The sequence below is a fragment of the Martes martes genome (genome assembly GCF_963455335.1).
Source record: "Martes martes genome assembly, chromosome: 4".
NCBI classification, from domain to species: domain Eukaryota; kingdom Metazoa; phylum Chordata; class Mammalia; order Carnivora; family Mustelidae; genus Martes; species Martes martes.
Window position 1 is genome coordinate 176,454,547 of NC_137891.1, and position 27,761 is coordinate 176,482,307.

Sequence of the window (27,761 nt, forward strand, 5' to 3'; positions counted from 1 at the left end):
TAAGTCACATGAACAGAGCTGTAGTCTTCAAGGATTTAAGCAGAGGTGGAGGAGAATGATTATCTGAACTATCCTCTTATAAAAATCTGTAGTTTTCCTACCAACTTTTCCTTTTGAGAAACGTTAGTTAGCTTTACCCCATCTTCTCTATTCTTAAATTCCAGCAGGCAGAGTACTATTGGACAATACGTGCCACTGTGAATGTAGATATATCTACCAATTCATGTTCTCTGCCCAACCATTCCTATATGACTTGCCATTTATGAAATCCTGTACTCAGCCCAACCCTCCTCACCCTCAGCAAATGACTTTGTGTCTTTGTAGACTATTGAGTGCATTACGTATGCCTTTTTTAACCTTATGCTAGAACTACCAGCCTGACTCCATCCAGACTTTCCCCGGAGTCTCTTAGTTGTCCCTTGCAGTCTCCTATATATTCACTGCCTTCCCATAGACTTCTTTGTCATTGTAAATCTGCTGAAGTCTACCTCCTAGTGAAAACACACCCTCAGTCCAACACGTCCATTTAGCTGTCATTGAAACTCGGCTTTTCCTTGTCTCATCCAGGCTTCCCAAGAACAGTCAATCATTTCTGCTCCTTCTCTGTTTACTTTTCAACTAACATCATCTGCTTTCTGCCCCCAGCATGCTGTCGTACGGTCTTTTCACCAAATGTGACACTACTCATTGCTCTCTCCTTTTTTTTCTTTAGTAAGATTTATTGCCTATAATTTCTTTGTAGTTAAATTCACTCCCTTTAGCATTCATTTCTGTGAATTTTGACAGACACATTAAGTCATGTAATCACTACCACCGTCAAAATACAGAACAGTTCCATCACTCAACAATTCCGTTATATTTGGGTCGTGCTCTCATTCTGTCACCACTCAACACAGTCTTCAGGGTTGATTTCATCTACTCTGATGGTAGATGATTCCCAGTGGTATATGCAGATGACCTCCAAATTTTTATCTCCATACTCATCTTTGTTTCTGAGTTTCTATCATCCGTTTCCTATTGCCTGCCATATATCTCCATTTGAAAATCCCAGAGCCATCTCAGATTTAACATGTCCACTATCTAACTAATCACCTAGTTCCCTAAACCTGTTCCTTTATCTCAGTTATGCCACTGGCTTTACAGAAGCTAAAATCCTGAAGCCAGTGTTGATGGACTTACTCCTTGAGTTACTCATCTTCCCTGTATAATCATTTAACAAGGTTCTCTGATTTTTACCTGGTATGGTTGTTGAATTTGTTTCCTCCTCTCCTTTTACTGCTCTCACTGCATTATAACCTCTCATGTCCCTGGCATTTCCAGTTTTGCCCCCCCTTCACATTCATTCTCCATCTGGCAGTTATCTCTTTAAAATATAGATCTGACTTTACCACTCCTTTTTTATCTCTGCTTAAACCCTTTAGGATGTTGGGTGGCACTGGGGGGCATTCACCTTCAAAACAAACTCTACACTTCTACTTTTTACTACAAGATCTTCTTGTTATATTTAGTTATAGGAGCAGTCTTCTGAATACTTATGCATAGGATCTGTTTATTACTTTTTGTGTGTTTGGTTAATCTCAACACTATCAGTAAAGTGTAGTGGTCAAGATCAAGACAACAGAGTCAGACACTCCTGCACCTTAGCCTTTCCCCTGTCTCTGTGACCATGGGCCAGTTTCTTAACCTCAGAGTTTTTCTTGTCCAGAATTTTAAGATGATAATTATATTTACTTCATAAAATTCTAGTAAACATAAAATGTGATCTATGTAAAGCACTTAGCACAGTGTCTGACACATGATAAGTACTCTGTAAATGTTAAATGTTAATATTTCTATTTTCAGCTAGTATTAAGGGACCAAATGTTCCCTTTGAACTGTACTTATGTTACACAGAATAAATGGGTGTCCTTATCACCGTCCTTAGGAATTTATATTCCAAAGAAGAGAAGCTTAATAAGATGATACCATCTCAGAAGTTCTTAATTAAATCATGAGCATGAAATGGTGGAAAGCCCTTCTTCACAATAGTCCCTTCTGTGTATGTAAATTTGATTAGAGGCTTCTGTGCCCATTATATCTTTTAACCTTCCCAGTGGCCACACACCTCTAGTGGTGACCTCTGCTGTCATTTGGAAGGCAGGAGGTATGTTTAGAACAGTGAATTTTACCAGGAAAATCTGTACCATTGAAAAACTTTAGGCATGCGTTTAAGGAGATGATACAAATAACATTAACTTCCTGTTTAGGTCAGTAGAAAATTAGGAAGAAAAGCAGAGAGAGAAAAACGAATGGGGAAAAAAATGAATAGGATAGTCCCAAAATGGAAACAGCCTCAAAGTCCATCAACTGATGAATATATAAACAAATGGGGTGTGTGTGTGTGTGTGTGTGTGTGTGTGTGTGTGTAATAGAGAATATTATTCTGCCATGAAAAGGCATGATGTATGGATACATGCTACAACATAGATAAGCCTTGAAAACATCATGCTAAGTGAAAAAGTCACAGAAGACCACATAGCGTATGATTCTGTTTATGTGAAATGTCCAGAATAGGCAAATTCTCCGAAGAAGTAGAAACATAGTTGTCAGAGGTTGAGGAACTGGGGAGGGAGTACTAATGGGTATAGGCTTTCTTGTGGGGATGATGAAAGTGTCTGAAGTTAGATAGTGGTGATTGTCACACAACTCTGTGAATATGCTGTTGTGAAATAATAGAATAGATATAGATATGTATATATGTATTTTGAAGATTTTATTTATTTATTTGAGAGACAGAGTGAGCAAGAGAGAGAGCACAAGAACAGGGGCACAGGAAGAGGAAGAAACATACTCCCCTGCTGAGCAGGGAACCTGACATGGAGCTTAATCCCAGGACCTTAGGATGATGACCTGAGCTGAAGGCAGACACTTAACCGATGGAGCCACCCAGGCACTCCAGTGGAGAATATCTGTTGGTCTCTGTCACCCATTACTGGCACAGAGCTCCTAAAACCCGTGTAATTTACTAAGTGGTAAGAACACTAAGAGCATCTCTTGTTCTAATGTTGGTCTTTTACCTCCACTGATGGCTCCTAAAAGCCTTGTAAATTTCTAAGCGATAGCACTAAGATCCTCTTGTTCTACTGAGGTGACTCCAGGTGGACTCCTGGATGGCTTCTGGATGGGGGCTGGTAACCAGAAAGACCAAGTCATTGGAAGTTTGGAATTTTCAGCCCCATGGCCCATCCTCCTGAGAGAAGAAAGGGACTGCATATGGAATTAGTATTTGGTCATACCTATGTGAGGGAGCCTCCGTAGAATCTCAGGGAGAGGAGGTTTGGAGAGCTTCCAGGCTGGCAACCACGTCCATACCAGTAACAACTAATGTACTCCCAACTCCAAGGATCAAAGCTTCTGCGCTTGAGACCCTCCTAGACCTCACCCTATTTATGCCTCTTCATCTGGCTGTTCATCTGATTATTTATATCTTTTAAACTGGTAATCATATCTTCAACTGGTAAATGCAAGTACATGTTTCCCTGAGTTTTGTGAACTGCTCTAGGAAATTTATCAAACCTGAGGAGAGGGTGGTCTTTGGAACTTCTGAGCTATACTTATTGGCCACCTGGGCTTTCGATTGGCATCTGAAGTAGGAGTGAGGAGAACATCTTGTGAAACTGAGCCCTAACCTGTGGGATCTGACATCTTCAGGTTGATAATGTTTGAGTTGAGTTAAATTGTAGGACACCCAGTTGGTGTCATGGAGAATTGCTTGTTATGGAGGGGAAAACCCCATATATTTGATGACAAGAAGTGTTCCAAGTGGTAAAGGAAACACACAATAGGAAATAACTGAGTTTTTCCCTACAAAGGGAAGTGGCAAGACTTTTCCATTACAGCTATGAACAACTGAATTGTATACTTTAAAAAAGTGAACTTTATAGTATATTAACTATTTCTCAATAAAGCTATTATTTTAAAAAAATGAATAGGACTTCGAGTGGTTGTGTCACCAGCGTATATAAAGATCTGTCAGGGGCACCTGGGTGGCTCAGTGAGTTAAAGCCTCTGCCTTCGGCTCAGGTCATGATCTCAGGGTCCTGGGATTGGAGCCTGCTTCCTCCTCTCTTTTTCTGCCTGCCTACTTGTGATCTCTGTGATCTCTGTCAAATAAATAAATGAAATCTTAATAAATAAATGAATGATTAATAAATAAATAAATGAAATCTTAAAAAAAAAAAAAAAGAAAGAAAAGGATCTGTCAGAGGCATCAGCCTTAGAAGTTAATGCTAGGAAACCCTGAAGCTAGAAATGAATCCAATTAGGGAAGTTATAGCTTAGAAATTTAGGAAATAGATTTCAACAAAAATATCATAATCAACAGCACCAGATTTGGAAGAATGTTGGAGTACAACCAAAAGCCAATCGTCTTTTGATGTATTTTATGTCTGAACTTTGTATTATTTTTACTCTATCTTACTGTTTTACGAGTAGCTATGTCTTACCTGAGTTTGAGAGGGTGTTCTCAGCTAGGTAGTGAATGTGCCACTGTAGTAGCCATTCTAGGAGCATTGTTTGATGTCACAAATATGGAACACCTGACTGCGCTGAGAGAGCAATGTCAGTATTAATGGATGAAATACATCAGGGATTGGTGTTTTAGAAGTAATGATTCCTGCATTTCCTTAGTTCTTAGTTAGCTTAGTTCTTGTGTATTTTTGCCTCTGTTGAGCCACTCTGGGTAAATACTCCCACAATTTGACCTTTCTTGTCCTTCCAGCTGTCCTTCCCCTTCATTTGTTCATCTACCTTTTCAGTCCACTTTCCTTTATAGAAAGTCCGTTTCATAGACCAGCGGATTACCCCAACTATCACAGCTCTTTCTGCTTTGAGACTTTTCTTGGAAACTCCAGTAAAGTCTTCCAGAGAAAATAATTTCTGGATATATCTATCCAAGAGTGGTATAGACAGTTGTTTCAAAAGTCTAAGATCCAGACTCGGGTAAGCCTTCAGCTAAGGCCGAATTCCTAACTCTCTCTAATTTTATTTTGGCCAGTCCTTCACACTGTTTAATAGGTGCTAATTCCCACATTGTTGTCGTCATGCTCACTTCTCAGCCAATAAGGTGCTAAAGACCCTGTTGACAGTTTTTTCTGTATGGCTGTCTTCACAAAATTTTCCATTCTGATAATTCCTCGACCCTTAACACCTAAATATAATTCTGTCATTTGACAGTATTTGGGAACTCAGTGATCTTACAGAGAGACATGTGTAAATCTAAGATGGGTAAGATGAAGAAATGAGGAAATACATATCTGTTAGGATGTGTGTTATCACTCATAGTGGCTCTCCCAGATCAAGGTTTCAGTGATCTTGGGCATTTTGCAAAGCACTGGCAATGTGATCTCACTGATGATCAAACAGGAAGGTGTTTTTTTTTTTAATCTACTTTCTAGCATATTCAAGGCAGTGAGCCTTTGTGTTGTATTTAGAGTTGAAAAGCATTGAGTACACAGAAACATAGCTGCTTGTGCTGTAGTGTCTTGTCTATTTGTGCTGTAGTGATTGACATTTCTTCGTCTGTGCCGGACTTAAACCTTCAGTTGTAGTCTATTTTGATTATGGTAGTGGTGGTACAAAAGCATTTATTAAAATGCAGAAATGCCTAGGTTAATGCAGAAAGAGCAGTAAAATACAGACACTTAGAAAATATGCTGATGGCCTCATCGGAGTCATCTTTGCTCTTACTGCTGATAGAATTGCATATGCACTGTCCTCTGGCTTTTAGAAACAGATCTTTTCCTTAACGTTACGTTGCCATTTTATTTTCCTCATGACATACTATGCCATAGTGGTGATAGACAAACTGTTCTTTACACTGCCCTCCCTTGTTTATCCTCTTCTGCTACAGAACAAAAGTCTTCTTAACCAAAATGTAAATGAATTTGTAATTTGGGGGAGAAGGTGCAGGAACAAGCCAGAGTTAAGAGGGTGTTATGTTGCGAACGCAAGGACTTTTCAGTTACATCTGTGTTTCAGTTCCAGCTCCAGTGGTTACTGTTTCTGGGGTTGGGGCAATTGAGTTCATCTGTCTGTATTTTAGTTTCCTCATCTCTGAAATGGAGATAATGCAGTACTTCCAAATGCACAGGAGACTCAACCAGTGTTTAGTGTTATGGAGAGACATTAACTTTGGACTGAATTTTGCTTGCAGGGAGTTCATTCATTAACAGATTTTCAATGAGCATCTGCTATGGATTAGGTACTATATTAAATGGTGGATATACAAAGGAGACCAAAAAGATGTAGTCCTTATCATCAAAGGGCTCAAACTCTAATAATTGGGTTCTTAACTTGTGTCATGTCCATGATTGCCTTAGAATAGCAAAGACTCATTAAGTGTGTTGGTGGTAAAATTTTTAGTGCTGGTGGGGCAGGAAATGGTCCTGCAAGATAGAAGATAAATTCCTAGCTTGGATATGCTTCAGAAACTAGAGAAACATGTGGTCTTAAAGATTGCGAAGTAGATGATTGCTAGTAGTGGATTTATTCTCATCCAAGTGAATCAATTTTATTTTTTTTTTCAAGTGTTGTTTATTTAAGTAATCTCTGCACCTAGCATGGAGCTTAAACTCTCACAACCCCTAGATCGAGAGTTGCATACTCTTTTGACCAAGCCAGCCAGGCTCCCTCAAGTGAATCCATTTAAAAATCTTTGGATCTTAAAGTTCTACATTCTTAAGTTTTTTAGTCATTATCAAATTTCCTTGCCTTAATTTCAGAATAATTAAAATGCGTGTTTTCTTTCATGGTTTTTGTGTTGGTGTTGTTTGTAAAAACATGCATTCATTAGAGAAAATTCATTATAAAATTCTGAATTTTATCTTGGCAAAAAGAAACAGGACAATGGGTATGTAAAAGGTTAACCTGTCTGCAGAGTACCTGTGAGTTAAGAAAAAAAAGAAGAAAGCAAACAATCTGATAGAAGATTGAGTAACTAACAAAAATAATTCATGGAAAAGAAAGAACAAATAGGCCCCCCATAAAAAAGAAAGAAAAGATGCCCATCCATTATTGAGTGGGAAATACCATTTTTAGCTATAATACCAAGTTACCTGTGAGAAGGGAGGAAATAACAACACTCATGTATTTGTGTAAGGGTTAACTTTTACCTTTTTGGGGGTAAATCTGGCAAGAAAATAGCAAAATATCTTTCAAGGGAAATTATACATATTTATTCTGGATATTTTAAACTAATATATGAATGAGATAGAACTGTGTGATAACCTGGAGAGATTTTCATAATAAATTAAGGGAAAATAAAGCATTTTGCAAAATAACTTTAGTATGACTCCATTTTTCCGTTTAAAATAAATACATGTATTTGGTTATGATTATTTGTATGAGTCATTAAGGTGTGGCCAACTGTATACCAAAGAGTGTTAATGTTGTTTACCTCAAGCCACTAGAATTAATTAGTTGGGGAAGGGGGGGTATTACCTTTATATTTGTTTCAATTGATACTTTTGTCATTTAAAAAAAGAAAACAGATAAAAAGCAACAACAGGAAGAAGAAACAGCCCTTGGGAGCCCCATTACTTGGATGTACAGATATATATTTCTTTTCATAAATGGAAGAATACTACGCAAGCTATTTCAAAGTCTTTTAAAAACACTTATCACTTTTCAGCAGGTTCATAATAGATACGTGGATATACTTCCGTTTTAATTTTTTTTTAAGAAACAACCTGAACCATTTTAACACCTTTGACATGTGATTCACATAAAGTTAACGTATATATTTTTAAAGTATTGTATTCGTTTTGACATCTGTATATATGCTCGTGAAACTATTACTACCATCAAGGTAATAAACATAATATCACCCCAAAAAGTTTCCTCATACCTCTTTATAAATCCCTTTGAGCGCACTACCCTCACTCCATTCCAGAGACAAGCACTGATCTGCTTTCTGTCACTATAGATTAGTTTGCATTTATTAGAATGTCTTATAAATGAAATCAGAAAGCATAAACTTTGATCTGGCTTTTTTACTCAAGAGATATATCCATATTGTTGCATATGTTAGTAGCTCATTTTTATTTTTTTTAATTACTGATACGCTATGGATGTGCCACAGTTTGTTCACCTATTGGATATTTGAGTTGTTTCCAATTTGGAGCTATTAGAGCAGAGTTCTGTGAACATCTGTGTACAAGTCTTTTAAGGATATATTTTGTCATTTCTCTTAAATATGTTGAGTAAATACGTAAGAGTGAAATGGCTTGGTTCCATGTAAATGTATGTTTTAACCTTTTTAAAAAACTACAAACCATTTTCCAGATATTTGTGCTATTTTACAGCCCCACCAGCAGTGTGTGAGAATTTCAGGCTGTTCTTTCTCTGTTGAATTTTCTTAAAACCTTTTCCCAAAATATGTTATATATATTATATGTGGGTCTATTTCTGGATTCTCTATTTTTCCATTAATCTAGTTTTCTTTCTTGATGCCAGTTCCACACTGTCATGATTTCTGAGGCCTGTAATAATTCTTGTAATGAGATAGTATTAAGTCCTCCAACTTTATTCATTTTCAAAATTGTTTTGGCCATTCTAAGTCTTTTACTTTTTTATGGTAATTTATTTTATTTTTTTGCATCTTACTAAGTTTTTTTTTTATCTTAATTCTAGTACAGTTAACTATGTTAGTTTTAGAATCAGTTTTCTCTACAAATATTTTCTACAAAAAAGCCTGTTGGTTGGGGCGCCTGGCTAACTCAGTCAGTAGAGCATGCAACTCTTGATCTCATTATGGGAATTTAATTGGATTTGTGTTGAATACTATAGATAGAATTGACATCTTAAAATACTGAATCTTCTGACCCATGAACATGGCATATCATCACAGTTTTTCTTCTTTAATTCTCTCAGCAGTGTTTTGAAGGTTTTAATGTACAAGTCTTTCATAATTTTGTCAAATTTGTATCTTTAGATGCTGTTATAAATGGTATTTTTCCTTTCAATTTTTAATTTTTCATTACTAGTATATGGAAATACAATAGAGTTTTCAGTCTCTTATATTACAGTACTGCTAAAATTCATTTACTAGTTTTATTAGCATTTTTTTATAGAGCTTTCTTTGGATTTTCTGTGTAAGTACTTTTGTCATTCCTGAACAAAGACAGTTCTACTTCATTTCTAACTGGAGGCACCTTTTATTTCTTTTTCATGACTTACTGCCCTAGCTAGTACCTTCAATATAATACTGACTGGACGTGGTGAAAGTAAACATTCTTATCTTGGTCCCAATCTCAGAAAGAAAGCATTCAATCTTTCACCGTTAAGTATGATGTTAGCTGTAGGTTTTTGAATGTTTGGTCAAGGGAATTTTTTTTATTCCTAAATTTCTGAGAGATTTTTTATTTCAATCAGGGATAGAAATGGATTTTATTGAATGTTTTTCTTACACATCTTGAGACAGTCATGGTTTCTTTTGTTAACTACTTGCTTTATATTACTTGATATTTAAATAATAGACAAACTTTGCTTTCCTGAAATAAAATTTGTCTCTGAAGTAGGGTGGGTTTGTATGTTTTTGTATTGTTGAATTTGGTTTGGTAAAGTATTATTTAGGTTTTTTGAGGGATATTGGCCTGTGGTTTTTCTGATAATTTTCATATTTGGACATCTGGGTAATGTTGACCTCATAGAATGGGTTGGTAACCAGTCCCTCCTCTTCAGTATTCTAGAAAAGTTTGTGTAGAATTGATATTACTTCCACCTCAAATGATTAGTAGAATTGACTGATGAAACTATGGGAAAAATAGGTCCCATGGGGCACCTGGGTGGCTCAGTGGGTTAAAGCCTCTGCCTTCGGCTCAGGTCATGATCTCAGGGTCCTGGGATCAAGCCCCACATCGGGCTCTCTGCTCAGCAGGGATCCTGCTTCTCACTCTCTCTCTGCCTGCCTCTCTGCCTGCTTGTGATTCTCTCTCTGCAAATAAATTAATAAAATATTTTAAAAATTTTTAAAAAGGTAGGTCACATAATGAGGAGAAAATGAGTCAATCAAACTGATTTGTAACTGACATAGCCATTAGAATTAGCAGACAAAATAGTTATTGAGTACAGTTATTATAACTGCATTTCACATGTTCAAAAAGTAGTGACATCCATGACCTAATTAATTAGAGAAACATAATTGATAGAAACAGTAGACAGAAATTAGTAAGGCTATAGAAGACTTCAGTAGCACAATCAACCAACTTGACCTAATTGATACAAAACACTCAAACAACAGACACATGAGTTCAAATGGCAAATTTACAAAGATCGACCATATTATGACTTATAAACAAGTTTTAATTTCAGAGGATTCAAGTCCAAGCAGGTATGTTCTCTGACCACAATGCATTTAGATTGGAAATCAGTAAGAAAAACATCTCTGGAAAAATCCCCCAAATATTCAGAAACTAAATTACATATTTCTGTATAACCCAGGGGCAAAAGAGAAAGTAAAAAGGGAAATTATAAAGTGTTTTCAACTGGGTGGAAGTAAAACCCAAATCAAAATTTGTGCTTATACTCATTTCCTGTTGCTGCTGTAACAAATCACCACAAACCTGTTGACTGAAAAGAACACACATTTATTATGTCACATTTTGGGAGGTCAGAAATCCAAAATCAGTTTCATTGGACTAAACTTGAGATAGCAACAAAAATGTGTTTTCTCTGGAGACTCTGGAAGAGAATCTGTTACCTTGCTTTTTCCATTTTTTAGAGGCTACCTATATTCCTCCTGGTTCTGGCCTTTTCCTCATGTTCATAGCCAGGACCATAACATCTTCATATGTCTCTGATTCTCTTGCTTCCCTCCCAGTTGTATGGGCCCTTTTGATCACATTGGGTCCACTAGGTTAATTCAATATAAGACTCTTCCCATCTTAAGATCCCTTAAGTTAATTACATCTGCAAAGTCACTTTTGTCATGTAAGGTAACCTATTCATAGGGTGTAGGGATTGGGACATGGACGTCTTTGGCAGTGCATTGTTCCGCGTATCACAACTGCTAATATAGATTTTAGGTGGCAGTTTATATCACTAAATGCACATACTAGGAGAGAAAAATGGTCTCAAATTAATGACCTCAGCCTCCGTGTGAAGAAGCTATTCAAATAACAAATTATGTAAGGTGAATAAAGCCTGAGATCTAATGTAAAACATGGTGACTATAGTTGATAGATAGCATCATATTGTGTAATGGAAACTTGCAAAGAAAAAAGAACTTAGATGTTCTTAGCACCACCCCCCCCAAATATATATGTGAGGTGATAGATGTGTTAATGAACTAGATGAAGGGAATTCCACAGTGTGTGCGTCTATCAGATCACCACAGTGTACACTCTAAATGTCTTATTATTTGATTTGTCGGTTTTACCTCAACAAAGCCAAGATATTTTTAAAAAGAAGAACAAATTAAGCCTAACGGAAATAATAAAGGTAATAGGGAAATTAAAAAAATAGAAAACAAAAGAATTAGGGAAAAAGACCCATATAATGAAAAAAGCAATTATTGAGAACATTAAAAGGATTAACAAACCAAAATAAAAAAATGAACAAAACTACAGCTTGACTTTTAGCTTCACAATATGTAATGTTAAAGCTGGAAGTAAAAAAGTTTGTTTTTTAACTTTACATTTTTACTTTAATTCCAGTTAATGTACAGTGTTACATTAGTTTCAGATGTACAACGTAGTGATTCAGCGTGGAAGTAAAAAATTTTTAATTGTGTTACAGATGTATGTCTTTGGTGGAATTCTGTTCTAGAACCCTCATTTTGTTTTCCTTTTTTGGTTCCAGTGCTAGACCCTGAACAGACCAGTTTTACTATTTTACTTTTTTTTTTATTTACTATTTTATGTTTATATACTATTTTGTATTTACTATTTTAACTTACCTGAAGAAGTCATAGAGCATTTTAACATATGAAGGGAAGCATAATCACCAAGCCATTCATACATTTCAAATAGTAACCCCTGAGAAGATGGCTGGAAAACAATGACAGACTTACTCCCTAGTGTTTCTTTTGGTTGACATCTCTCAGTGACCCATCATTATTATGTATTTTATCACAATTATTAGTTTTCTTGTTCACGTACATCTCCATTGTAAAAACTTAACCTTCTCTCAGGTGGGTTTTTTCTTTGCCCAGTTTCTTAGAAGAATCATCAGATTTTCCTAGGTCCTCATAAGGATCTATGGAAGAAAAAAAAGATTAGGATCCCCAGCCTCAAGAAACTTTAAATAAAATTCTTGGATATATTGTAATCAGATCGATTTAATGCCAGCTTCTAGGAATTAAAAACCAGGATCCAAAAAAGGGAAAGAATGTGAAAATATGATAGAAAAGAGAAGAGATTAGAACTGGGTGTTAAGTGTGGGAATTCTGATTGGAAGTTCCATTATTGGAACATTCTACTCTTTATACACAACCCTGTGACAATGTAAGGAGGCCCTTCCCTTACCAGTAGGGAAGTATCTGCTTTTAATAACTCTTCATAGTGTTGTGTCTCTTCAGTCCAGAGACTCAGACTCTGGGCACACTCATCTTAAGTCTTAGAGCTAAGGAGTTCATATTATATTCCAAAAGATTAGAGTGCTAGAAGGGAGACTTTTTATAATTCAGGGTCTCTTAAAAATATATATATGTGTGTAATTCAGGGTCTCTTATCTGGTTGTTATATGGCCACAAGATCTTTAGCTGATTTGTTCCTTTTAAGTACTCCTAGACCATCTCATTCTTGTTACTGGATCCTGGGGAAAAATTTAAAACAACCTGCCAAACCGGAAAATGCTCTTTACAAATGTAGAAAAGAAAGAAAATAGTTTTATTATTGAATAAGCATTAAGTGAGCCTCGTATACAACCCACTAATGAGATTACTTACAGAAGTAATTCTCACCCTTTCCTCAAGCCAGGCAAATACAATTTGTTACATACATGTTCTTAAGATGATAATTTGGCCTCATGTAGCAGGACTGTACCAGAAGGACTGTTCATCAGAAATTATCTTTGTAGTTGGGGTGTACATCTATGTTAGTCATTTGCCTTTATCCAGAGGGGAAGTTAAACTTGACATTTGTTTGTGATAAGCAGGTAGTTGCTGAGAGGAGGCTCCTGTGATTCCAAGGAGAGAGATGGCTCCCAGGCTCTTAAGAAAAACATTCCTGAATTACAAAGCTGCCAAGAGTCTTTAGCATCTTAAAAAGATTTACACATATATCAGATGGATAGAGGAAGGATTTACAATTACTAGCGTTCTCTAGGCAAAGATCTAAGAAAAGGGAAAGTAAAAAAGGTCTTTTCCCTTTTGGGCACCAGAAAAAAATTGAAATTTTCTTAACCCACAACAGTTTACTGGGCACTAACTTGACTACTGAAGAAATAAGTAATAAGGAAGAAGTGATCTAGTAAAAAGAAGCAAGTTTACCAACATGGTATCTTCAGTAAAAGTTGTTTTCAGATTTATATTGCATAGCTAGTGGAATACGTTGGGACTGAAAGTTTACCTCTCCTATGTAATCACCTCTTTCACATTCTCTTAATCTCTGTGGAATGATGACGCTTCCACTTTTTGGTATAAAGCAAATGCTGTCAAAGAGCTCCATGAGTTCTCCAAGTCCACAGATCAAAAAACATATGTAAAATTTTAACATCTTTGGTAAGATTAACAGGCTTTTTAAAAAAGATTTTATTTATTTGCCAGAGGGAGAACACACAAGCAGGGGGAGTGGCGGGCAGAGGGACAGGCAGACTCCCTGGTGAGCAAGGAGCCCAGTGTGGAGCTGGATCCCAGGAACCTGGGATCATGAGCTGAGCCGAAGGCAGGCACTTAGGTGACTGAGCTACCCAGGCATCCTGGAAGAAGATTAACAGTTTTTAATATTTATTTCAGTAGTATTTTTATAAAGAGCAGTCCTAAAATCTAGAACAAAATACATCCACTTCAGTCATATAAGATAAAACAAGATTGAAACAATGAGTAAAAATCAGTTTTAAAAGCTTCACTCTTTTATTTCTTCAAATTTAAATTATTGTTATAATTTTTATTATTTATAATAAAATATTTATAATAAAAGAACAGAGGAAAGCCCCCCATTATTCAAATATTGTAGTCCTGCATCTTTTTTTTCATAGTTAATAATGAGTCTTAACATTAAACTTTTCTTCATTTCCTTCCAGACTTTATGTAAGTATTTTACATGTTATAAATGTAATGAATTTTTTATTTTGCCTTTTCTCTCTCTTAGCCTAATCTGTTTTTAAGCCCTTAGCCGAATCTAACTAGCCCAAAGCCAAATCTTTGCTACTCGAAGTAGCTCATAAAAATCTTTGCTGCGACTTGGTCTCGGTCAGTTGCCACTTCAGCAGAATAATTCCATGTTAAGGTAGTTTTTCTTTCTTCCTACTTACTCTTGACAAAAGTGACATCATAGGGGCGCTTGGGTGTCTCAGTGGGTTAAAGCCTCTGCCTTTGGCTAAGGTCATGATTCCAAGGTCCGGGAATCGAGTCCCACATCGGTCTCTCTGCTCAGCAGCCAGCCTGCTTCCCTTCCTCTCTCTCTGCCTGCCTCTCTGCCTACCTGTGATCTCTCAATAAACCTTAAGAAAAAAAAAAATAGAGTTGAGTTCTTATGAGGGATAGGGGAAGCTACTTTAGGTACCTCTAAATTCAGATAATTAAGAATCTCATACAAAGATTGTCACCTGTCCTATGGTGCTTTCATTGAAGACAAGGGGGAAAGAATCCATGTCTTTGTCTTGGGAATGTCAGTATTATATCTTTCACATAGAGCTGCTATTATTTCTTTAGTCAACAAAGTTAAGTATCCACTCTGTGTAAGGAACTATGCTTGGCATGGTTTATGATGCCTTGAAGAATATTTTCAATAAAAGAATAACCCAGTCAGATCAATTATTTATAAGGGCCATCCATCAGTATTGCATATGATATCTTAAAATAAGAATCAGAGATACTTAGTTAAGAGATCATCTTATGGTAACATTAGTGCAATAGTATGGTCCTAATCTAAGGTGTAGGCTTTGGGAGTGGATGAGAAAGGAAACAACAAATCTGAGACAGTGTCTTAAATATAATTGTCTTATTCTAGCTAATTCAGGATTAATTGTCCTGTAAATCAGAGTTGATGTCTCTGTTTTCCTCCCCACTCTTCTCCTCCCCACTGTAGAACACCCAAAGTTTAGTGCACCTCTCCATCAGTAATGGTAGGAGAGGGGATGTATATCATAATCTCTCCAGACACTAGGTATGTGTGTATATCTGTGTTCAGGTTTTCAAAAGATTGCATATCTCCCAAAAGAAGTGTATGTTTTCTCTCACTTCATTTTTGAATTATTACTTTATTTTTTTTTAAGATTTTTTTTTTTTTTTTAATTTGACAGACAGAGATCACAAGTAGGCAGAGAGGCAGGCAGAGAGGGGGGTGGGGAAGCAGTGGTTCAGCTTCCCGGCTGCCAGCCCTTGTCCCACCACCTGCTGGCTGTGTGGCCGTGGGTCAGTTAACCTCTGTAGCTTCTTTTTTTTTTTTTTAAGATTTTATTTAATTAATTTATTTATTTGACAGAGATAGATCACAAGTAGGCTGAGAGGCAGGCAAAGAGAAAAAGGAGGAAGCAGGCTCCCTGCTGAGCAGAGAGCCCAATGCGATGCTATGTGATGCGATGTGATGCGGGGCTTGATCCCAGGACCCTGGGATCATGACCTGAGCTGAAGGCAGAGGCTTTAACCCACTGAGCCACCCAGGCACCCCTTGAATTATTACTTTAAATCAGAACTTTAAATAGCCACTTAAACACAGTAACAATTTCTGCTGCATAAGTAGCTCTTTTTTTAAAAAAATATGTTAAATGTGTTACATTGTCCATGGAAGAAATAGTTTTTGTGGGTTTTTTTGTTGTTTTTTTGTCTTTTGGATTTTTTTTTTAAATGGTTTTCGGTTGGGTATGGTTGATATATTCTTGAAAAATAAAGTTTATTTACATCTTTGATTTTTGTTGTTTAGAGGAAGCCACTCCTAGGTGTATATTCAATAGCAAAGAATCCTCCAGAAAGTGGTCTTCCCCTTTTCTATGAATGGAATTTAGAGCTGAATTTACGCTTACATGAAATAAAATTTAAAATAAAATGTACATGTTTACTAAACTCTCTTAAAAAGGATTCTGCAGTGGAAGGAGAATTAGTCACATTTTGGAGAGATGCACATACAACAGACCGGTTATATAAAATCAGAAGACCCATAAAAAATGAAGAGACCACTACATGCATACATGCACACGTGAACATACGTATCCCGTATAAGACTGTGAGACAGTAGAAAATTTAAACCTGTGCATGGTTACCACAATCTTAATTCCATACTTTGGGAGAATAGTTTACTTTGAGTAGATCACCAAAGAAGAATAACAGTGATCTAATGTTTTCTTGTTCATTATGGTCCGTGAGGGGAAGGGAAAAAAAAAATTGAGGTGTGTGTAACAAAGGAGATTTACAATAGTATTTTTTAGGATGGTGCAATAATTTTGAGAAGAATGTTGAATGTTTCTTTTTCCTTGTTCCGCAGAACAGTATAAGTGTTCATATTTTTCTGTTCTTCTGAAAAAGAGTAGGCTGTCCAGAGAGATTGGTTGGTTTTGCTTAATGAACTATCTTATATTCCTGTAGGGAAACAGTACAGGGAACCTTTCAGCTTGTGTTTATTCACTTTTGATAATGTCTCTATTTGTTAAGTGGCTTTCTGTGGACTCTTCTCCCTACCTATCTGCCTTTCATATCTCACTTCTATCTGTTGACTCAGGTGTTGACTTCTGTAGACTCCTTTTAATATATTCTATTTGCTATCTGAAGTTTAGTCTTTAAATTGTACATCCAAGTGTTGAATGATTTTGTGAAATTCACAAGCCAAATAAATATTTAAAAATCCTTTTTAGGCTTAATTTCCCAAATAGAACTTCTGATCCAATTATCATCAGTAAAAATTAGATTGTCTCTCTTGATTTTCTCCCCAGTGGTGTGGATGACTAGACTGACAGTATTGATCTGAAATGAGAACTAAATGTTGTAGAAGTGCTGCCTAGCTAGTGAAATCTTAATCGGAGTATTGCTTTGTTGTCGAGAAAGCTTTGAAAAACAGAAGCTGGAATTTGATATGTTTTGTGACTTAAAGGAAGCTTAGATACCACCTAATCTCACTCCCCTCTTTTTAGTTAAATGTGCAGGTGCCTGAGAAGTGTGACTTGCTTTCGGTCACATAGTTAATTATAATAGAAGCAGACCCAAGTCTAGAATTGGCTGGTGGGCCAATTTCTTGTATAGATACCAAATTATGTATCCTAACCATAAAACAGGAGGAACCTAGGACAGTGGTTGGAAGGCTCTATGTGCTGATGTGAACACTTTGTGCCTAAGATATGTGCTGGTGCAGTGTCTGGGCCACAACCACACAGTTGTTCACTTGATCATTCAGCTGTTTCTTCCATATGGGTGAAGCCCTCTTGTGTTATGCTAAATTTGAATACAGGTATCATTTTAGACTCAGTATTTCCAAACATGACTTTGCAGTGGGAAGTAATGGCCCTGATCTTGTATTTCAGCTCAGACAGCTGTAGCTGCACCAAAGATGTGGAAGAAACCAAAAGATCGGACCCGAACCACTGAAGAGGTGTTAGAGGCAGAAGTGGAGGTAAGGGACAAAGTAAATCTCTTTAGCTTATCTTCAGAGTAGTGGTGCCATTTCCTAAGACAAGTGTGGGTTTATATCTCTTTTTTGAGATACTGTTTTTCAAACAAAATGTGATATATCAAGCTCAGAGTCTGATTGTTTTTGGTCCACCTACAGAATTTTAAAAAGATTTTTGATACCATGTTCAGTTTCATTAGAATCTTGTCTGTCTTTCAAAATGCCTCTTCTAAAATGGCAAAACTGAGTTACTGCTTAATTTTTGGTTAATCTTCCAACCCCCTCAATTGAAATTTTCCTTCTGTTAACTAGATGGAAAAACTACTCTGGTAAAGAAAAATAGGTGGGTACTAAGGAAGGCACGTATTGCATGGAGCACTGGGTGTGGTGCATAAACAATGAATTTTGGAACACTGAAAAAAAATTAAGTTAAATTAAAAAAAATAGAAGCAGTTTTTTCAAATACTGAGTAGCAGTGGTGGTAGAAATTATCAAGTACATTTAGAGAAATTCATTTTGCAAATGTCATCTTTTAACTGCATCCCCGTAACATAACTTTTCACATGTGATTTACATGTTTGAACTAAACCGTGCCAGATTTTGCTGTAAGTCACAGCATGATAGGAGACCATGGAAGAAAGAAACAAGGGTAGTGTTAGTCCTAAGGAGTGTCCTATCAGTTTCATAGTCTATAATCTCAGTATCCTTAGTGCTATATACTGAAGCTTATAAATGAAGAGTAATCTAAAAAATCCGTATGTTGCTTTTTTCTTTTTAAACTCTTAGCATCTACTTTATTAAAGTAATTTTTATTAAATGCATTAGGTGATAACATTAGAATATATGGATTATTTTAAAGTGACTTTAAATGCATTTGTTTCAAAAGGCTTTTCTCTCTAGTTATAATTCTTACCCTTTGCAAGCAGTTCACAGTACCCCCTTGTTACTTCCCCCTGTCCTGTCACTGCTCTTATATGATGCTCTCCTGATGTCACAGTTAGTCCCATAGCAACCATTAAAATGTTTCATGGAAGTGATTGCAGTGTGGTTATCAGGGGATAAGAATTGGCAGGAAGTTGTAGAGGTGTAAATAGTTGCTGCACTTGTCTTGCAGCTGAACAAGAAAATGTTGCTCCTACAGAGAATAAAATACCTTCCAGAGGCAGGGGAATCTCATACATTCCTGGTATGGCTGTAAGAGCTTCATAAACTGGTTTCTCTTTAGATTCCGCTATTTTTATTCATTTTCTTCTGTTATACTTCATATTCCATTGCTAGAGTTCTAAGCATTATTGAATATTAAATGGGTAGGCCACCACTACTATTCATCCTCTTCTTTAGGTCAGGGGTTGGCCAACATTTCCTGTAACAGTCCAGATAGTAAATAGTTCGAATTTGTAGACTAAATGACCCCTGTCACAATTTCTCAGCTCTGTTGCTGTAGCCCAAACACAGCCATAGACAATGTATAAATGAATGGCCGTGACTATATTCCAGTAAAACTTCATCAACAGACATTGAAATTTGAATTGCATATAATATTCATGTGTCATAAAATATTCTCCTTTGAAATTTTTTCAGTGACTACAAATGCAGAAAACATCCTTTCCTTGCACACTGTACAGATATGGGATGAGCCAGGTTTGACCCATGAGCCATAATTGGCTAAAGCCTGCTTCAGATTGTTATTCTTCATACATGAGAACTGTTTTGACTCATTCTGAATCAGTCACCTTTTTCTTTACCTTATAGTTTTAAGGTATAATAAAAAAGAATTTGATTGTTTGCACACAGACCTTTTTTCCCCCCCCAGAAATCCCAATTCCTTGTCTTTCCTGTAGTTGAGCATTTATTATAGTAGTTTAGTGCATACTGGTTGTCATTATCTTTATTTTCACTGATCCTTAAGCTCTCCTTTTCTTAACTGATTTTTCTCAGCCTTTAAAAGAATGTTTCAGATATGAGCATATTAGGTTATATATTTGGTTGTTATATCATTGCAAATATTTTATCAAATTCTATAAATTATAGCCTAGAAGGGTAACATGAAGGGTGAGTCATCTTAAAATTGCTGATCAGGGCATCTTAAAACTTGTTTTAAAATTTTAGGATATTTCATCAGTTATTAACATACATAGTGGTCTGGTCTGGCTTTCTGGCACTTTAAAACTCATGAGTTAAATAGGCAGTTTTATCAACTAAATTCTTCTTTTAACAACTTCCTATGAAAGTTTAACCTTTGGCAGTCCAGCCAATAATGTGTTTCCTTTCTTCAGTCTGGTTTTCTTAGTAAACAGGTTAGGAACTGTTAGACAGTTATAAGCTCGTTTAATAGGGCTTCATCCAGCTAAATAATGCAGCTCATTTGGTGAGTCCCTTGAAAAATATCCTAACAGTGTGCCTCAGACAGCTCAGTGATTTTGTGTTCTCTGAATTATGGTTTGTCATTCATGGAACCAAGTTTCTTCATACTTCTTTTTCCAGTTAGAAATTAACTTTTCCAAGTCATACATGCTCTACTTATATCCAGTAGATTTTCTTTTGCTGATTTTAGGTACAGAGAAGAGGACATAATAATTTTTTTTCCCTCTAAAATAACATTTTTCTTCATTTTATAAGCTCTGAAAAAAGAACTCTCTATAACTGTATAATGTAGCTATACTGCTCTTTAATAAGTTTAAGTACCAGTGACAGACTCTCATGCCAAATTATTAAAAGATCTTCTTGATGATCTGTACTTAATTAGAAGGTGGCTTTGCAAGGTCATTATAAGTTAGACTACAAGAGAATGTAGAATAAGAAAAAAGAAATTTGTTGATTCATGATTCAAACTTGGGAGTTCGGTTTTTTCTCAAACTTTAAAAGATGCTCATTCTGCGCCATGTTTTAAAAAAAAATTATTTCAACCTGCATTTTCTTGAAATTTTTATGTCTTTCTTTTGATGGTTTCCATACTATGTTTTCCTGTTGGGCGAGTAGAGAAAGCACACATGCACACACAGTGTGGGTGTATGTGTGTCTGTGTTTGCATGAACTCTTTGTTTTCATCATGGAAGCAAGTCCTAAAAACCATCTGTTTCTGTAGACATTTTGGTTTTTTTTTTTTTAAGATTTTATTTATTTATTTGACAGAGATCACTAGGCAGAGAGAGAGAGAGGAAGAAGCAGGCTCCCTGCTAAGCAGAGATCCTGAAGCAGGGCTCGATCCCAGGACCCTGCGATCATGACCTGAGCCGAAGGCAGAGGCTTTAACCCACTGAGCCACCCAGGCGCCCCTGTAGACAGCATTTTAAAATTTTGTCTTTTCCCATGATCTGATGTATGTTAGAAGAAAATTGACTGGTAGTTTATCTGTTAATAGTATTTCACTTATGTAAGAAAGTAGGATTTTTAACTCTTTAATTTTTTGAAAAAACAATTTTATGAATCAGTTGGGCATAACCACTTGTTTGTGTATGTGACATTCTTTTATACAATCCTCTGTTGAAAGAATTCAGCAGAGCCTCTATTTTTTCTCTCCTAGCATGAATTTATCAATTTAGAATGTCTATTTCCTCTGAGTGCTTCTTCCAAAGGCTTGTTTTTTAGAGTGCTTACCCTTCATGGTAAAGAAAGACATAAAGTTCATGAGAACTGCCTCAAGGAATTTTGATAGTTCACATATGATCCTCAAGAAATTTTTTTTAAAAGATTGTATTTATTTAATTATGTATAGAGAGAGTGCATGTGGAGGGAAGGCCAGAGGGAGAGAGAAAAGAGAATCCCAAGCAGACTCTGCGCTGATAAAGAATTCTGTCGTAGGGCTTCATTCCATGACCCTGAGATCATGATCTGAGCCAAAACCATGGGTCAGATGGTGGTCAAAAATCATCTGGTGAATAACTTCAATTCTATTTTGCTTTTTAAAAATAGGATGCATCAGCGGCGCCTTGGTGACACAGTCAGTCAAGCATCCCACTCTTGGTTTTGGCTCAGGTTGTGATCTCAGGGTCTTAAGATTCAGTCCCGCATTGGGCTTTGTGCTCAGCACAGGATCTGCTTGAGATTCTCTGCCTCTGCCCCTGCCACTTGTGTGCTTTCTTGTTCTCTCAAAAATAAATAAAAACAAATCTTTAAAAAATAGAAATAGGATGCACCAGAACCCAGATTTCTCCCTCCATAGAAGACTATATGCCAAGCACTTTTCTATACATAATTTGAATAAGGTTACAACCACAGAGAATTCCAGGAATCAATAAACAAGGTAGATTTTAATTAACAAGTGGCCTCCTTATAAAATGAGAGATGATCAACTTTGCAGGACCTAGATACTTTATTCATCAAACTCTCCATTTAGCAGCAACAAGAACACAAAAAATACCTTCTAATGTTTCTTTTTATATTTGCTGAGCCTTAATGGCAAGGGTAGGAGTGCTTGATTTAGATTTCTGACTAGGACTCTTTCATGTCCAACAAGTGCAAGGATTAACAGTTCTTTCCATTCTATCCTTCGGTACATTTAGATGTCATTAGTCATGTTAAAGCATTTCAGTAGCCATGTGACTTGTCTTCTCTATGCCAAGAGATGAAATGAGAAAAGTGTTTTAAATAAACTTAGCATGCTAGTACCATATGCCGAACACAGACATCCTTTTTTTGAGTGATGTTTTCCCTTGCCTTTTGAGGGGATAGGTACAGCTTTTCATGCATATTTACATGGTAAAAATCATGTAACCTCTGTGTTCACTTGTGCTTTAGCCTAAAGCTGAAGAGGAGCTTTCAGGTGACAAAGTACTTGAATCTGAACAGGATAAAATGAGCCAAGGGTTTCATCCTGGAAGAGACCCCTCTGACCTAAAAAAAGTAAAAACTGTGGAAGAAAATGGAGAAGAAGCTGAGCCTGTACGTAATGGTGCTGAGAGTATTTCTGAGGGTGAAGGAATAGATGCTAATTCAGGCTCCACTGATAGTTCTGGTGAAGGGGTGATGTTCCCATTCAAACCAGGTAAGTGTATCCCTGCCTTCCTGTGCATGTGTTTCCTTCTCACCTTCACTGTTCTAACCTTACAGCAATGTTGGCTCTTTGTAGAGAGATATTGGATGGAAGATAAGAGGCTCATCACAGTATAATATTTACAGAATAGATTAGCAGGCATAAGTTAGTAAGTAGCAAATCCAGGGAGTTCTCTGTTGACGGAAGTGATATCTGATGCCGGTATTCTGCTTTTACAGGCATTGGAAGAGCAGCTGGCAGAGGATAATGGTCAGTGCTAGGCTAGTGGAATTCAACAAGAGGAATTTAATTTTACTTAGTTTAATTGAAAGGGCTGTTTCAGTGCTCTTTTGTGCTCATCATTTCACAAGCCTTAAAACTTACCCTTATTACATGTAACACACTGACATTTTTCACTCTATTCTCTTTTTAAAATGTTGGACTGTAGGGAGCCAGCTGGCTCAGTCAGTAGAACAAGTGACTCTTGATCTCAGGGTCATGAGTTCAAGCCCCACGTTGGGCATGGAGCCTACCTAAAAGGAAGAAATGAAAAAAGAAACAAAAAGAATTTTAAAATGTTGGTTGTAACTCACTGATTTCACAAGAGAAATTTGACGACAGAAATCACTCTGTGGAACTGAACTACAATCGTCAGAAGCAGTGTGACTAGCTTATTAAGCACATGCAGTATGAGACGTGCCCTGTGGAACACGTGATGAGCCTCAGAGGCTCTTTCATCTTCAGGCACCATCAAGTCCATTAAAGTCTGTTCCAATCCTATATAAATCATGATTGACTTTGAGATTTTCAGAGTGATGTGGCATGGACATGTGGGAGAAGATGGTTCATTTGATAGAAAGTTTGGGATAGGTACAACGTTTTTCATAGTCTGCGAAATCTGAGTGACTTCTGTGTGAGATTGGATTTGAAAGCAGAATATCAGACATCAAAAATAATCTTAGACAAAAATTAGTGATGTACAACCAACATTTTTTAACATGGAGAATAAAAAATTGTCAGTGCATTACAGGAGCAAGGGCAAATATTGTTTTAAGAAACTTTGATTTCTTTTATTTAAATCTGTATTTGTTCTAAAAAAAATTTTAAAAAATTGTATTTGTTCTGAGTCATGGAGTCATTATATTTCTTATTGGGAGTTGTAGTAAGAAATATTTGAAAGTCACTGATAGATACCACCTTAATAAACTGATCTTTTCACTACCAGTAAACTGCTGCCAATGGGCTTTATGAAATTGTAGGGGTATGTTATAGTAAAATTTTCGTTCAACTTTAGGACTCAGTATACTAAAATTCTACAGATCTAGGTTTGTATTATATCACAAAGCACTTGTGGCTACCACCAGTCCTTTAGGAGATTGAGACACTATTGTCATTTATAGCAGTGAGTGTGTGTGTGTGTGTGTGTGTGTGTGTGTGTGTGTGGGTTTGTTTTTGAGTAAGCTTTATGCCTAGCATGGGGCTCAAATGCATGACTCTGAGTCCCGTGCTCTGCTGACTGAGCCAGCCATACGCCCCCTATCAGTTATATTTTTATCCTTTGGCAAGGGAAAAGGCCCCAACTATATTGAACAACTAAATTGTAATATACCCTTGCAGTAACTGGAAAATGGCAATTTAAAGTTTATTTTTTTAAAGATTTTATTTATTTATTTGGCAGGGAGATGGAGCACAAGTAGGCAGAGCAGCAGGCAGAGGGAGAGGGAGAAACAGTCTCTCTGCTGAGTGGAGAGGCCAACATGGGCTTGATCCCAGGACCCTGAGAACCTGACCAGAGCCGAAGGCAAATGCTTAACTGACTGAACCACCCAGGCTCCCTGCCAGTTTAAAATTTAGATCCCAATAAACTGCCTGCCTTTTAATGAATATAAGAAGATAATAAGGATTTGGTTGAAAATATCTACAGTGTTCTCACAGACCATCATGAGTCTATCACCTATGTATTAAGAATCACTAACATAAAAAAGGACCCAAAGTACTATCGTGAAGTGATCTGGGGCCTGATTTTGATGAGAGTTTTGTTAATTAAAAGAAAAATACTGTGACTTGCTTTTCTTATCCAACAAAAATTTCAGGAAATTCTCCAACTTTATATAATGAGATTAGGATTGTGAGAAATGATACCTATAACAATAGTCATAGTAGCAAAGTGAGTGCTATGGCAAAAAACTAATTTGAAATTAATATTAAAAATATTATTGGTGGGCACCTGGGTGGCTTAGTGGGTTAAAGCCTCTGCCTTTGGCTCAGGTCATGATCCCAGGGTCCTGGGATCGAGCCCCGCATCAGGCTCTCTGCTGAGCGGGGAGCCTGCTTTCCTCCTCTCTCTTTGCCTGCCTCTCTGCCTGCTTGTGATCTCTGCCTGTCAAATAAATAAGTAAAATCTTAAATTAAAAAAAATATTATTGGTGGGAATAACGATAGTGCCACTGCTATGGAAAACAGTATGGGGGTTCCTCAAACAATTAGAAATAGAGACACCATATGACCCCATAGTTCTGCTTTTGGGTATTTACCCAACGAAAACAAAAACAGAAATTTGAAAAGACATATGCATCCCTATGTTTATTGCAGCATTATTTACAATAGCCAAGATATGTAAGCAACCTCAGTGTCCACTGATAGATGAAAGGATAATGAAGATGTGTGTATATACATGTGTTTTTGCATGCATGGTGTACCCACACATGGTGGAGATCACTCAACCATAAAAAAAGAATGAAATCTAGCCATTTGCAACAGTGTGAATGGATCTAGAGGGTATTATGCTTAGTGAAATAAGTCAGACAGAAAAAGACAAATACCATATGATTTCACCAATACGTGGAACCTAAAAGTCAAAACAAAAACAGAGACAGAACAACCTGTGATTGCCAGAGGATAGGTAGATGTGGGGTGGGCAAAAAAGGTAAATGGTTTAAGAGGGTCAGACTTCCAGTTACAAAATAAATAAGTTACAGGGATGAAAAGTACAGCGTAAGGAATGTAGTCAGTAATATTGTAATAACTTTATATGGTGACAGGTGGTTAACTACACTTACCATGGTAAGTGAGCCTTTTGTAATGTATGTAATTGTCAAGTCACTGAAACTAATACAATATTTTGAATCAACTATACTTCTAAATAAAAACTAGTTATATAATATATATATAATACATATAATAAAAAATACACTACTAAATAAAATAAACCATGGTCGGGGGAAAAATTATATATAGCTGGTTAGCCTTTTCAGAATCTCACAGAAGTTATTTATATTTGTTTCGTGTCCTTTTGCCTTTTTTTCCCTCCAAAATAGCATTTCCAAGTGAACAACCAAAGTATCCTTTTACGTGAAACCAAAGAGTATTATAGATAGATTCCTTATTTCTGAGGTATTTAAAGGCTTGGTAGTTTATCTAATGAGTATTATTATATGTTTCTGGCCAAAGGCTGCTTAATGTGTATAGTTAAGTGTTTTCTGTAGCAATTTCAGATTACAAGCTAATGGTATTCAGAAGGGATAAAGGAACATAAGACAGTTTAAAATTTTTACATGACATTTTCTGACAGTAGCTCAGTGTTTGCTTTGTATTTTAGTCTATGACAGGGTAAAGTGAATATCGGAATCCAGTTTGAACTCTTACGGGTTATCCATATAATGACCGTAGAGACTTGTTTGTCTGCATCTCTTTTTCTAGATTCCTGGAAGCCTGCTGATACTGAAGGCAAGAAGCAGTATGACAGGGAGTTTTTGCTGGACTTCCAGTTCATGCCAGCCTGTATACAGAAACCGGAGGGCCTGCCTCCCATCAGTGATGTGGTTCTTGACAAAGTAAGCTGTATACTCAGAGAAAGCTCTTTGTACAGGGAACTGGATTCAGTTATCAGTACAGATGTGTGAAGTACGAGTAGTTTTTAGGAATTGTTAGACTATATGTATTTGAATTAAAATATATAATGTTTAAGTCTTAGAGTTTTCCTCCATATTGTTGGATTTGGGGTTTATTGTGGATTAATGAAACTTTGGGGTTTGGTGCATATTTGAGTGGTAATGTTTTAAAATTCATTCATTGCCTGCTTATTATTGCTATTGCATAGTGATATGAAAATGTGTGTCTGCTGGGCTAATACGGCTAAAGGGATATGGAGCTCTTTATTCACTGTTCTAAAATTCCATTATGGGGGCGCCTGGGTGGCTCAGTTGGTTGAGCAACTGCCTTCGGCTCAGGTCATGATCCTGGAGTCCTGGGATCGAGTCCCGCATCGGGCTCCCTGCTCAGCAGGGAGTCTGCTTCTCCCTCTGACCCTCCCCCTTCTCATGCTCTCTCTCCCTCTCTCTCTCTCTCTCACAAAAAAATAAATAAAAATCTTTAAAAATAAAATAAAATAAAATAAAATTCCATTATGGAGTTAGAATGGCGTTGAGGACAGGTCAGATGCCTAAGAGTGTATTTGGCAAATCAAACAAGTGGTAATCAGCATAATTCAAATAATGTTATATCTCAAAATTTCTCTAATAAATACTTACAGTGATTACTTTTCAGTTTTAGCAAATAAGTAGGCATCTTTTCTCTTTACATCTGAGCTTAATAGTGCATATAGGAAATTAGTACAGTATTTATTTTATCTTTATTAACTTAAAAAGAGTAGAGTCAGATGTGTAGGTGCTCAAATAATTTTATGTCTCTCAATGATGACAGAGCTTAAAATATTTTTGTTTTGAAGAGAAAATATTAGTCCTTTTTGAAGCATAGAGGGTAACTGTCTTTCAGAACGAGATATACCTCTTTTTGAGATTTCCAGAAGTTGCTTATCCAATCCCTAAGTGTATTATTCTCCTCTTTAAAGCAACAAGGTTTCTTATTTCTCTTGGTATCTAGGTCTTCTCTCTCGGCTACTTATGGTAGTGCTAATTTGAGACTGTTTAGAGGGTGGGTTTTACATACCCTAAATTGAGTTACCCTCTAGAAGATACTCTTTCTTGTCTCCCTACCTTACTGGTTTCTGACTTCACCCAGTTACTAGTTGATTTCTCCCTGAGCTACTTCACTTT

General features: G+C 36.6%; 1 protein-coding gene across 21 annotated transcripts in view; it reads left to right on the forward strand.

Annotated features, from left to right (window-relative positions):
• EIF4G3 (eukaryotic translation initiation factor 4 gamma 3) overlaps nt 1-27,761 on the forward strand; it is a 343,452-nt gene that overhangs the window by 233,908 nt on the left and 81,783 nt on the right. For all 21 annotated transcript variants that reach the window (XM_080801932.1, XM_080801933.1, XM_080801934.1 and 18 more), the window contains 3 exons: nt 17,650-17,738; nt 22,473-22,719; nt 26,407-26,540. In XM_080801932.1, the coding sequence (XP_080658058.1) occupies nt 17,650-17,738; nt 22,473-22,719; nt 26,407-26,540 (470 nt within the window). The remainder of the gene's footprint in view (nt 1-17,649; nt 17,739-22,472; nt 22,720-26,406; nt 26,541-27,761) is intronic.